Source organism: Euleptes europaea, chromosome 9 (assembly GCF_029931775.1).
Source record: "Euleptes europaea isolate rEulEur1 chromosome 9, rEulEur1.hap1, whole genome shotgun sequence".
Taxonomy (NCBI): Eukaryota; Metazoa; Chordata; class Lepidosauria; order Squamata; family Sphaerodactylidae; genus Euleptes; species Euleptes europaea.
Window position 1 is genome coordinate 88,951,390 of NC_079320.1, and position 14,460 is coordinate 88,965,849.

At 43.1% G+C, this 14,460-nt stretch overlaps 1 protein-coding gene across 2 annotated transcripts in view; it reads left to right on the plus strand.

The window, feature by feature from the left end:
- STK32B (serine/threonine kinase 32B) overlaps positions 1–14,460 on the plus strand; it is a 64,140-nt gene that overhangs the window by 19,745 nt on the left and 29,935 nt on the right. For both annotated transcript variants that reach the window (XM_056855618.1, XM_056855619.1), the window contains exon 3: positions 10,252–10,425. In XM_056855618.1, coding sequence (XP_056711596.1) covers positions 10,252–10,425 — 174 coding nt within the window. The remainder of the gene's footprint in view (positions 1–10,251; positions 10,426–14,460) is intronic.

Sequence of the window (14,460 nt, forward strand, 5' to 3'; positions counted from 1 at the left end):
CTGTACTAGAAGGGCTTTTAGATATTTCTTACTGCCCATTATGATATGATTATATTATTAGGATGTGTGATAAGTTATAATTTTATACTGACCACTGAGGAAGGCCTTTCCAGGCCAAAATGCGTCTGGTCCTTTTTGGATCTCTTATTGGTCAATGAAAGAATGTACATTGCAGTTGTTCATGTTTGTATTTATTGAATGTGTAAGTTTTTGTCTGTACTAGGAGTTTTATGCTTTTAATCTATAGGTGCACCATATGAAAATTTATATATTTGTAATTTTAGCATTTTTCAGCTCAACCTCTTTGGTTTGTAATCAGCATTTTGGTTGAGTTCCATCAGGATTCCCCCCCCCTTTTTTGTGTGTGTGTTTTTTTATCCATATCCTTGGAGTGACCTTTAAGAACCCAACAACTCAGATCAATACACGGGAACAACAAGTTTTGTAGTTGTGGTACATACTGCACTCCCTGCCATCATTTATTCTTCCCCTTTGCTAGGGAGGGGGAGGCAGCCTGTGCTCCCCCTCCCCAGATTGCCCCGAGGGGATGTGTCTTTGTGCAGCCCTCCCTCCCACCTTGCACAAGGCTCTAGACCAAGCGATTATACTGTGCTGGAAGCAGCCCTGCCTGCTGAGTTCCTTCCCAATAAGGAAGGCTGAACCAGCCAGGTGACAACTTTTGAGTGGAGGAGCTCACAGTTGCACAGGAGATGATGCACTCCAAGCAATGGCCTGTGGTTCCTATGGGGTGAAATGGGCCTGGCTGACAGTCTAGGCTCTCAGACAAACTGAACTCTCTAGTGTGGGATCAAGAGAAAGCCCCTCGGTGGATCCGGTTCCCTTCAGTCCCAGCGGGACTAATTTGATAAACTCAAAATAACTACAGCCATAGGAGATATTTAACATTTATATTAATTTCCTCAGCCTGCATTGATGTGGAAACTTTGGAGGCATTTCCGCAACAATTTGCATGTCAAAACATTCATATCTTGGAGCATTACAAAAATTGAACAAATTGTGCTGCTTAAAAGAACACACGGAAATGCAGCCTGCTATGACTGCTTTTGAATGACATTAGAAAAGCTATAGTAAATATGGCTGACAGTTCCTGTACATCAGGGACCCCCAATTCTTTGAGCCTGCAGGCACCCTTGGAATTCTGACACAAGGCAGTGGGCGCAGCAGACTCCAAAGGGCTGCCCCCAGGAGGCGGAACCTACCACGAAATGTCAGGGAGTGACATCATGCATAACTAATAGTAACTCTTCAACATTTTAGGCAAAAATCTCTGTTTAATAGGATGCCTTTCTAAATGAACATATTGTTTAAAGAGATTTTCTTACATCCAGATAACTTCTCTTCAGTGGAGATCCTTGCACTGTGGTGGCAACTGCCGCTGAAGCAACTTTTAAAATATCTGCATAGCCAATCAGAAGCCCTGCTAGTCAGAAGAAGAAGAGTTGGATTTTATATGCTGACTTTCTCTACCACTTAAGGAAGACTCAAACCTGCTCTCAATCACCTTCCCTTCCCTTCCCCACAACAGACACCCTGTGAGGTAGGTGGGGCTGAGAGAGTGTGACTAGCCCAAGGTCACCCAGCTGGCTTCATGTGGAGGAGTGGAAAAACCAACCCGGTTCACCAGATTAGCGTCTGTCGCTTGAGGAGTGGGGAATCAAACCTGGTTCTCCAGATTAGAGTCCACTGCTCCAAACCACCACTCTTAACCCCTACACTACGCTGGCTCTCCCCCACCTAGCCCTGCCCACTTTCTAAAAGCACTTGGTGTCCACCAGGAAAGATGTCTGTGGGAACTACGTTGAGGACCCCTGCTATACATAGAATGGCTATGAAATACGTGAAAATGGATACGTGGATCATGTGGAAACTTTTTAATGTTGGAAGCTGACATCTGTGAAAAAGAGTAGAGAATGGGGACAGGAAATTGGTCCCACCTTTTCACACAACCTATAGTCAAACAGTGCAATCCTAAAAAGAATCACTCCACACAATATTCCTATAATTAACAAGCTGAAGGAAATAATAATATGAACAGAAAGAAATGAATGAATGGAATCACTAACAGTTATAAAAACTGCATTGTAATATTGCATGGTTATTTCATGTAAGAGCCCCGTGGCGCAGAGTGGTAAGCTGCAGTACTGCAGTCCAACGCTGCTCACAACCTGAGTTCGATCCTGATGGAAGTTGGTTCCAGGTAGCTGGCTCAAGGTTGACTCAGCCTTCCATCCTTCCGAGGTCAGTAAAATGAGTACCCAGCTTGCTGAGGGTAAAGAGAAGACAACTGGGGAAGGCACTGGCAAACCACTCCATAAACAAAGCCTGCCTAGTAAACGTCGGGAAGTGATGTCACCCCATGGGTCAGGAATGACCCGGTGCCTGCACAGGGGACCTTCACCTTTACCTTTATTTCATGTAACTCTGATTAAAAAGATATATATTTTAAAAGAATCAGATGAGATCTGCTGGATCAGACGAGTGATCCATCCAGTCCATCATCCTGTCTCACGGCAGCCAACTAGTTACATTGGAAGACCAAAACACAGAGGCACAGAGGCATAATATTTTTTTTAAAAGGGTTCATAATATCCCATGTACCATTCATAATTCTTGTCAACACAACCTTGCATAGTATTTTAACAGAATACTGCAGCATCTGTGCAGTTCTACTGCCAGATTTCCTCCAGACAATGGCATCAAGTCAGTGTGGTACAGCGATAAAATTTTCAGACTAGAATTGAGGAGAGCTGGGTTCAAATTCCCACTGTGCTACTAAGCTCATTGTGTGAACTAGTCACTGTCTCTTAGCCTAACCTACCTCACAGGGTGGTTGTGAGAACAAAATGGAGGTGAGGACCGTGTACACTGTTCTCAGCTCCTCAGAGGAAGGGCAGGATAAAAATGTGAGAGAAGCTCCCAGGAACAGGTCTAGAGCATCCATCTTTTCAAAGAACCACCACTTGAAAGGAGCTGAAGAGCCACCACCGCTACAGTGCCTTGCCCCAAATGGGGACATTTGCTCCTGGAGGACTTTGGGCCATTAGAACATTACAAGGGGAAATGTTTGGTTTCCTAGGATATACGAGCTGACATCCACATGAGAAATAATACATTCGTTCCAGCATGCTGATTTTAAATTAGCTGAATCAAGTCTCTGGAAATGAGTCTCTTTCCACTTGTGTGATATTTCATATATAGTTAAGTCTGACTGGTCTTAATAACTCGAGCTGGGGCCAGACTAGAGGAGATCATTTAGAATGCCAGCTGCAAGGCATTGTGGGATTTTGAGCACCCGAGCCCAAGACCATAAATCATTCATGACAGCAGCATTAAGCTTTTTTTTTTGGTCTCCAGTGAGAGCCGTAGAGGGGAGGGCATAAGACAGGAACAACTGGATGCTTAGAAGAGAATTCACTCAAAAAAATGACCATCAGCCACAAGACCCCATTTGTCTAGGACCAGCAGGTAGCAGGGACTGCCTTTTGGAGTCGCAAGACAAATTCCTTTGAGGCAATTTAGGAAGGAATCTACCCTTGCCTCAAGGAAAGTGTTGCTTTATCTGTTGTGATGCACCAGTCAGTACCATTACATATACATTTATCAAGCCCCGTGCATACACTTCATGTAATTAAGTGAAAATGAAATTCAAACTCTGTGTGTGTGTGTGTGCACACACACGCGCACGTGGGAGGGGCATTTTTCCGATATGTTTTGCACACTAACTGGCAAATTTTGAATTATCTGCTCTTTTCCCAGACAGATGAATGTATCACAAATATCTGAGGACTTAATTTCTCAGGAAGAACTTGCTGTTGGTGGGAAATATGAGGGAGAGGGGTAGCTGCTGGGTGTTAAAGGCTGGTTCCAAACACCAAAGGCTGGTTGATGCTGTTCCAGAATAAGTTACAAGTAGTGTTGCACTGGAGGGATCTGCATGTCAACTGGTATTGCCCCACTCCTGGATCTTCCCCTTCACAGAGAGGGCAGGTCTATTCTGACCATGGCTTCGCTCCTTCTCACGACTCTCCAGTTGCACTGGAGCTATAGTCCTGCACAATCAGTGAACTGATTGTGTGTAGGGTTGCCAATTTTCTGCTGGATTTGGCTGACATAGTGCTGGAAAATAATTTTTTCAGATATGGCTCAGACTATTACATTCAAGTCAAGGGAGTCGCGATGGGCGCCTCATGTGCGCCAGCGATAGCCAATTTATATATGGTTAATTTTGAGACCAAATTTATTTTGGATAACAACCCCTTCAAAGATCACTTACTCATGTACAAAAGATTTGTGGATGATTTGTTATTTTTATTTACATCAGATGCTTCCTTCAAGGAGTTTTCATGTTGGATCAATGAACAGGATGAGCATCTAAAATTCTCAGGAACCTGTAATGCGAAATCAATCCAATTTTTGGATTTGGAATTAAATATAAAAGATGATAGATCCCTAGCTTTTAGAAACTATACAAAACCCATGTCAAGGAATTCTGGACTTCATTATAAATCTTACCATCCACTCCATTTAAGGAATAACCTTCCATTCAGCCAATTTATTTGGCTGAAACGTAATTCAACCCAAGTCAAGGATTTTGAAACAGCAGCCCTTAGATTAAAAGAAGATCTGCATTTTAGAGGGTTTCCTGAAAGAGTCATTAATAATGCAAAAATGAAGGCAGATTTGAGGGACAGGAGGTCTATGATTAACAACAGTGATAAGACTAAACCAGACAGAATTTTTTGTTCCTTAGCATATAGTAAGCACACCAGTGCTATTCAAAATATTATAAAAAGACACTGGCATGTAGTATCTGGAATTCCAGGGTGTGCTAACCCTCCCATTTTTGGCATTAGAAAGAATGTCTCTATAAGAAACACTTTAATCCATTCAGACAGTCTAATCAAACGTCCCTCTCCTGCTGTTTTGGGGCACTTTCCGTGTGGAGCATGTAGTGTTTGCCCTCAAAGTTTACCTGTGAAAGAATTCCACTCAGTTCATACTGACTTCAAGTTTAAAATCAACCACTTTTCAAACTGCTCTACAAGTAAAGTGGTTTATTGTGTCACATGTAAATGCGGAAAATTGTACGTTGGTAGTACAATACGCGCTATAAGATTACGCATAGGAGAACATAAATCTAGGTTAAGAGCAAAATTATTGGATGCACCGTTAACAGCACATTTTTTGGAAAATAAACATTCTGAAAATGATATTAGATTCTTTGTTATATGGACATATAAGGGCAATTCTTACAACATAGATGATGTGCAAAAAATACTCCTCAGGCAAGAAATGAAGTTTATTCATCTGTTTAAATCATATGTTCCATTTGGATTAAATAATGAAATAGACTTGTCATGCTTTTTGTAAATAACTTTGGCTAACAACTTCTTAGATCCATGTGAGGTTTCTTTAAGAACCTGCAAACCATTTGCAGGCAGCTGCAACAATTAGATTGACTCAGTGAGGTGACTAGCTGTAGTAATGAATAAAATAATACTCACCTGTGCTGCTAAGCACAGGCAACAGTTCTCAAGCAGCCTACTGGGCGCAGAGGAGAATGAGACTGGATAAGCTGTGAAATATTACTGCCTGGGACTGAATAAGCTGTGAAAAATTACTGCTGGATGAAGGTATGATTTTATTAATGTATTTGGAATAGCTTACTATGTTCTGTTCACATAAATAATAGGAAGTCAGATAAGATATTTAAAATGTATTGTATTTTATTGGGAATTTAGACAAGTGTATGAGTGAGGCTCTTGGCTGAAGAAGCTGTCGTGTATCAGCGAAAGCGTTGATTTCATCGGGAAGGACGCTCCCGATCCGTTTCAGCCTCCACAGCACTTCAACATTTCTACCTGCAAAAAGAACAAATGTTAAGAGAAATAAGTTTTTGTACTTACCTTGTAAAGCTTGTGCCTATCAAGATTGACTTCCTTTTGGAAGACTTATGTATATAAGTGTGAGTTTGTCATATCATTGTAACTTTGCATGTTTTTGCACTTTTTGAATAACATCACTATTTTGCATATATTGCAAGAGCTTGTTACTATTCCTTTGCACAACGTGACTAGTTAGTGTAGGTGCTTCCTTCTATTAAGCTTAACCTCCAGGTGGCGGCTGGAGATCTCCTGGGATTACAACTGATCGCCAGGCAACAGAAATCAGTTCACCTGGAGAAAACGGCCACTTGAAAGGTAGATTTTATAGCATTATATCCCATCAAAGTCCCTCCCCTCCCCAAATCCCCCCTCCTCAGGCTCCACTCCTAAAATCTCCAGGTATTTCCCAACCAGGAGCTGGCAACCCTAAGTGTGTTTAAAGCGCCATCAAGTTGCAGCAGATTTATGGCGACCCCAGCAAGGGGCCCTCAAGGCAAGGGATTAAGCAGAGGTGGTTTGCCATTGCTTTCCTCTGCAGAATCTTCTTTGTCTCCCTTCCAAGTAACTACCCTGCTTAGCTTCCGAGGAGATTGGGCTACACCATGCCCCCTTCCCTCAGTGAGCTGATTAGTACTACGATTACTTCATAGCAAATACAGTAGAAGACAGAGCCAAGATGCAGGATGATCTTGACAGGCTGGAGAAGTGGGCTAGAACTAATAAAATGCACTTCAACAAAGACAAATGTAAAGTTCTGCATTTAGGTAGGAAAAATCAAATGCATAATTATAGGATGGGGGAGACTTGTCTGAGCAGTAGTCTGTGTGAAAAGGATCTTGGGGTCTTAGTAGACCAAACACTAAACGTGAGTCAGCAGTGTGATGCGGTAGTTAAAAAGGCAAATGCGGTCTTGGGCTGCATCAAGTATGGTGTCCAGATAGTATAGTGTCCAGATCACGCGAAGTGATGGTATTGCTTTGCTCTGCTCTGGTTAGACCTCACCTAGAGTACTATGTTCAGTTTTGGGCACCACAATTTAAGAAAGATGTAGACAAGCTGGAACGTGTCCAGAGGAGGGCAACAAAGATGGTGAGGGGTCTGGAGACCAAGTCCTATGAGGAAAGGTTGAAGGAGCTGGGTATGTTTAGCCTGAAGAGGAAAAAACTGAGAGGGGATATGATAACCATGTTCAAGTATTTGAAGGGCTGTCATATAGAGGATGGTGCTGAGTTGTTTTCTGCTTCCCAAGAAGGCCGGACCAGAACCAACGGGTTGAAATTAAAGGAGTTTCCGTCTAGACACTAGGAAGAATTTTCTAACAGAGCGGTTCCTCAGTGGAACAGGCTTCCTTGGGAGGTGGTAAGCTCTCCTTCCCTGGAGGTTTTTAAGAAGAGGTTAGATGGCCATCTGTCAGCAATGCTGATTCTGTGACCTTAGGCAGATGATGAGAGGGAGGGCATTTTGGCCATCTTCTGGTCACTAGGTGTGGGGGGGAGGCAGTTGTGAATTTCCTGCATTGTGCAGGGGGTTGGACTTGATGGCCCTGGTGGTCCCTTCCAACTCTATGATTCTATGATTCATGGTACTCTGTCACTATTCCTTACACTACTATTAAGTAGCAAGTTCACTAACTCAATATCCCCCCCTCCACAATAAGACTGCACTCTCAGATAGCCGTAGCTAGAAACATGAAACTCTTCTTCTCTGATTCAGACTCTCTTCACAGAAGACACAGGCTGGCAAACAGCACCAGTTCTTTATGGTGCTGCCATGCCAATGAAAACTTTCAAATGGCAGCTGTGGCAGCCGTCCCTTCACTACTCTGAAGTTCACAGAAAGATGTGAAATGGAGCTGTTTCTCAGTATCACTCGAGTGCCAATGAGAAAAAGCAGCTGTAGAACTGCAGGGAGTTACAATGAACTGGAAGAACCAAATAGGAGCTGGGGAGAACTGCTTAAAATCACTCCCCTGAGCAACCTGCCCTCAAGGTGTGTTGGAACAGATATCATTCCTAGGAACATCCTCACCACAGAAGCTCCATTTCTGTTCCACAACAGCTGAAACGCAACAACAACAAATCACCCTCTGGATAAAATGGGGATGCAACAGGGAAAAGAGAACTGTGTTTTGTTTTTAATCGATGTTATTATGTATGCGTAGGTTACACACGAGGCCAGAGACAGAGTTCCAACAGCAACCGCTTTATCCAGTTAACAGGGAAGAGAGAACTAACTTAACTGCAAAGCACCCCAACTATATACCATTCCCAACCACCCGGAGCCACCCACACCCCCAATCCATGGTGGGATGGCCAAAGTTCACCGTCCAATAAGAGAAACAGATGACGGAGCCTGGAGCAGCAGAAGCCTCAAGCTCAGCACAGCAGTTCAATAGTTCAGCATAGTCCTTTTGCACCAACTAAATACATTACCTATGTCATCCTGTACTATTACTATGCTTGCAGTGATGGCAACTATGCCCCAATTGACTGGGGTTGAACCAGTCTAAGTGCTCCAATACAGATGACCAAGCCTGGCTCTTGTTTTGTGTGTGTGTGGGTGTGTGTGCTTTAAATATCCCCAGTTACTGGCTCCATCTGTCACTGTGACTTGAGGATGATCTCTCCATGTATTGCAGAAGCATCTTGTTGCTTCTCTTTCTGTGTGTGTATGTGTGTGTGTGTGTGCATGCATACAGGTGGTTGGAAAGCAAATCCTGTTGTGACAAATGTAAAAGAAAAGTGTTTCCAGTTTTGTGGTTTCAGATGGCTATATTTCCATTACCTACTTTGGGTCCAAGGAAAACGGCAGGTGTACAAGTACTTTAATGAACAGATGCAAGCACACTCTCTACATATGTTTGCTATTTGTGTTTTTTAAAAAATGGTTCTTCCATGATATGCATGAGTGGCACATGAAACCATCTCTATGAAATGAAAAACCAATTTGGAAGTAGGGGAGTAGCAAGGACTTGCGGGGAGCATCTCTTTTTCCCCTGTATAGCCTTCCCCATTATTTCCTCTTTCCCTCCTTCTGGCAGTCCCCATATTCTCCCCTCTTTTCCCTTCTTCCTTTTCACTTTCCCGCTCACCAACAAACCTACCTTTTAGCTGCTTCTCATCTTCTGCTATATTTATTATTTACTTCATTTATTCCTCTACTTATCTCCCCAGTGGAGACCTCTCCAGTTTATTCTCACAACAACCCTGTGAGGTGGATTAGGCTGAGAGTGCATGACTGTCCCAAAGTCACCCAGCAAGCTTCCATGGCAGAGGGGGGATTTGAATTTGGATCTCACAGATCCCAATAATCACAACACCACAGTGGCTATTGTGAGGTAGGTGTTGTTGAACAGGAGCAAGGTGTGGGTACTTGGTAGCAAGTTGCCCAGTGGTTGCTGCAGGGCATAGGCCTGATGATTTCTCCCTCAAAGGACAAACCAGCCCTGGAAAGGGCCCTGCCCCCTCCCCCCTACCTTTTACCAACAGAAACTAAGGCCTGAAGGATGGCAGTGCTGTTGTGGTTGCCTAGCAACCCTACAACTAGGGTTGCCAGGTCCCCACTCACCTTCGGCAGGAGGTTTCTTTGCTGACCACGTGTGTGCGCGTATGCGCGCGCGCCGACATGGCACTTCTGGTTGTAAACCGGAAGTGCCGCCTCACAAGGAGCCTTAGACCACTCAAACTCTTAGCCTTAGACCACTCAAACTCTTAGACCACTTAAAGGGTACCACTCAAACTCTTAAAGGGCAGCAGCGACCCTTTAAGTGGTCTAAGGCTCCTCGCAAGGCGGCACGTGCGTGCACAATTGCCCACCAGCCCTTAGCTGGTCGGCAGGCAGAGGGGCACATTACCGGGGGTTTGCCCACCTCCAGTGGGCACCTGGCAACCCTACCTACAACAGGCACTAAGAGGGCATTTGTTTCTTAAAGCTACAGGTGTCGCATCTGTTGTTTGTATGTATTGTTGGTTTTAGATTTCAGATTTTTTTGTAAACGGGCTTTTTTCAAGTTTGTTGAAAGATCTGTCTTGTCTGTTCATGACACCAGTCTCTGGATTTGTATCCACAGATTTGGCCATTTGGAGAATTAAATATATTGATAAAAACTAATGAGATCTCAGGCTAGTGTTTTTGCTATCTGGAAGTGCCATTCTTAGATTTAAACATTTCCTCAGAGATCTATATATATTAGTTAAAGGAGAAAGTCTAATGGTATTGAGAAGAATAATGTCTTGCATTAAGGAAATTTTTACCTTTGAAATGTATCTCCATCTTCTGCTCTCCTTTCTTTGGAGTCAGGACTTCTATGGCCAATAGGATCTCACTTCCACAATTCTTTCTCCAGGTATTCTTTTCAGGATGAAGAAGACATGTTCATGGTGGTAGACCTGTTGCTGGGAGGAGATTTGCGTTATCATTTGCATCAGAATGTTCAATTTAATGAAGCAGCAGTGAAGCTATATATCTGTGAGCTGGCGCTGGCCCTTGACTATTTGCAGAGGTATCGTATCATTCACCGGTAAGTGAACAATCCTTAAGTAAAAAAAATAACATTGTTTGAGATCAAAGCAGTGATTTGACGGGCATTTTGTCCAGAGAGGATGGGAAAAACAGATGATCAAATCAAATCAAATCAAATCAGACCTTTATTGGCATAAAGAAAAACAGATGATTTGTGTAAGGGTCCTTTGCCTCCTCTATTAATGAATATGGTTCCCTGTTTGAATAGCGCCCTTAGTTTCCTGGTTTGTTGTTTGGGTGCAGGCAGCGTGGGAGAGGGAAAAGGGGGTGCAGCCCACTTGCTTAGTTGAACAAGAACAGCAATTCAGTTTTTCTGCATTATCGCTCTCAAATTCCAGCTCTGAGGATTTCCTCCCATTCTAAGTACACTTCTCAGTCATGGGATGTGATGCTCTAATAGGATTGCCATAATGGGATTGCCAACTATTTCAACTGATCTCCAGCCGATAGAGGTCAGTTCACCTGGAGAAAATGGCCGCTTTGGCCATTGGACTCTATGGCATTGAAGTCCCTCCCCTCCCCAACCCCTGCCCTCCTCAGGCTCCACCCCAAAAACCTGCTGGTGGCGAAGAGGGACCTGGCAACCCTGGGGAGGGGGAGCCGTGACAGGCTACCTGGGAGCAGCAGCAATGGTGGGAAGGAGCCACAGCTAAGAGTGAGAAGGAATACACACACAAGTCTTGCATGTTCCCACTTGTTTATAATAATGGTGTGACTATAATCTATCCAGTCTTCATGATGTTACATTAAATGTGTTGTTTTTATTATAATTGTGAGAACTGTGTGCGAACTACTTTGTGTGAATTGTGAGTTAGCTGTGCTCTATAAGCATATTTTTTTGCTTTCTTCCTTTCTTTTGGCTGCAATCCTAAGAACACTTTCCCAGGAGTAAGCTCCATTGTATAAAATGGGACTTAATTCCAAGTAGTCCTGTTTAGGATTTCTCCCTTTGTGACTCAGAAATGGAGAACCTGGAGTTTTCAGGGATGGAAACAGTCTTTGTTAGATCCATTGCAGAAGATTAGAGGATTCGGAGGCTTTAGTATTGATTGCCTGCAAGAATACAAATTTATTGGTCAGACCAATAAAATAATGGACAACACTTACAACCCTGAGTTGTAACTGATTTGCTGCAAAGTAGCTGAAAACAAGAATAAATCTTGGCATCATCACATAGTTACTAATCATATTACTTTTTCTTGTTCCTATTGAAAACTGAACGGTTTTTATGGGATCAAATATTTCAAAACAGTAAAACATCTTCATAAAATACAGATCCCCATTTGGTACTATGAATTTATGGTCTGAAACTACTTTGAATTTGCATCACATGCAGCAGTAATTGGAAAGTGTCCCGTTGATTAACTATACTCTTTCATCCTATCACCATAACTATTATTTGGAGATGGCCATTTCCATTGCATATGGAACTCCACACCAACTGAGAGTTGGGGGCAGCCTGATGAAATTTCCTCATTGGAGTCCTTGAAATGAACTCGAAAGGGAGGATTTTGTATCAGGATTTGAGGAGCCCCAACCTCTGCCTTTGCCCGGCCAACAGAGCAGTTCCTGGGCCAGTGTCCTGCTGCTTCCACTTGCCCATACCCTCAAAGCCTAGATCTGGGTTCCTACTCCAGCAGCCCTGGGTGGGTTGTGAAGTCAATCTGCCTGATAAGAATGTAATTTTGGCCAGCCATGTAGATAGGACTTCTAAAGCACCTTTGGAGACAACAAGTCCAAGAATTGCATTTGAAGTAAGATTTTTCTCTGAAGGGGATGGGATGTTAGGATACTGGCAAACATTCCCAGGCATCTGGACCTGATCTTCTTGACTGCAAATCATGCACCTCTTTTAATCATTTTGATTTAAGTGCATACCAGGACACCCCTCTCAATGCCGAGAAATGCCTCCAGTTAAGGATGCTCTTCTTTTCCTGCCTCTACTCACTCTGTTTTCAGGTTGGTTGGCAGCATGATTTGTACCTGGGATGGCATTCAAGAGTAGAATTTACAGAGAGAGTGAGTACTCTGTCATCCCCTCTGCAACACCAACAAATTGCATTCCTAATATACTCTGTATATTACACAGAGTTAGGGATGCCAGACTCCAGGTGGAACCTGGAGATCCCCCAGTATTACAGCTCATCTCCAGACTACAGACATCAGTTCCTCAGGAGAAAATGGATGCTGTGGAGCATTGTACCCCACTGAGGTCCTTTTCCTCCCCGGGCTCCACCCCCAAATCTCCAGAGGTTTCCTGACCTGGATCAGGCAACCCTACCCCACCACCAACCGGAGGAATATGGCAACCCTACACAGAGTTCTCTGGAGTCTAATGTTCACTGCTTGTCCACACTCTTGGAAGAGCAATGTATTTTCCACGCCTTCCCCCTTGCAGATGTTAAATATGAGACTGAACTCAGTGCATTGAAGAATTGTTTTGTGCCCAAAGTGAATATGGCAGCTAATTGCTACAAATTTTGCCCACATGAGCAGAAACCCGGGGAACCAACTCTACCATCTGTTGCTGCTCTTGGAGACCTGATTGTCTCCTGTGACTTTGGGAGTATGGTAGATGACACGATTAGAGATCGGTTTATTGAGAAAACAAGTATGCCTCTTATAAGAGAAAGCTTGCTTCTAGAATCAGACCTGTCACTGGAAAAATCCATACCTATTTCTACTCAGACTGAGACAGCTCTGGCAGAAGGCAAAATAATGAGCCTGGAAACAGGAGGCAGAGAGCAAAGTGTAGATCCTCTGCAAAGACCTTGATGCAGACCCATGATTACAGCAGGAAAATGGGTGAGCAACCACAGACCCTGCCAATTCAAAGGCCACGAAAAATACATTTCCAGCGTGGCTCTACACAACACCTTGCAATTTATCCAAGATGCCCTGTAAAAACAGCCAAATGCAATTATTGGAAAAAGACTGGATACTTTGCCAAGATATAGCTAGCACACTAAACAACAAGTACATATAATCCACCTTCCCAATATTATTTTTCTAAATATGGAGAGGATCAGTCCCACACGTTCTGTACCTGCTGCAGGCTCAGAAAAGTCTCAGACTCTTGAACTAATGTTCAATACTGGTTTTGCAGACAGATCTTTAGCAGTTCAGCTCTTTATAGGAAGCCCAACTGTGAGAACCAACATAAAAGAACTATCTCTAGGAAGCTAGTAGGAGGCTAGGGGTGCTGCGCACATCGCGAAAAACTGAGTAGCAAAATCTTGTGGACAGTGACAGCAAATTCCTCACAGCTTGAACAGTAATTAAGTCACCAATTATGGGGAACATCTGCAAATGCTCAAAACAACTGAGCTTTTAGTTGAGAGTTCTAAATTGGATTTATTTTTTGTGCATGCTGCTAGCAAGCTGTAATACAGGTGTAGGGAAAGGCAGTTTAGCTTTTTTTTTTAATGATCCGGGCATTTGATTTGCATATGTTTCTTCTTCCTAAAGGGTTTGTTTGTGTCTTGTATAGTGGACAGGTTTTTTTAAAAAAATTAGTTAATCTGTCAAATGCATACTTTTGTGCAGGTCACATTTACATAATTCATGTCCTGCCCCGAATTCAAAGCCTTTATTGGCATTAGTAATACAAACAATAGCGTCTGCATAAACATAAAACACGATTTAGGATCACCTCCATAAAATTAGCACTAAAACAGTTTTTAACGCAATAAATAGATTACTCTCTTCAGAGCCCTGAGATTGCCTCATGAATTACACAAACTTTCACTCACTTTAATTGCCCTCTGTAAGAATCCTGCTACCACATCAATTATTAGTGGATCCTGTGCATTCATAAACCTTAATGCTTACAGGTAAGCATTCTCTGCCCTCAAATATTAGGTCTAGTAATTGAAGCCAATCTCTGACATACAGTGGACAATTGAACAGGACTCTCCCCACATGACCAAGCCCTATCTGAATAGAGGACTTTACTAAATCTCCCATGCAGCATAGCAGATGGGAGAACACTTAGTCTAGCAAGCATATAGGTTTTTCTTTGGTTAGGGTCGGT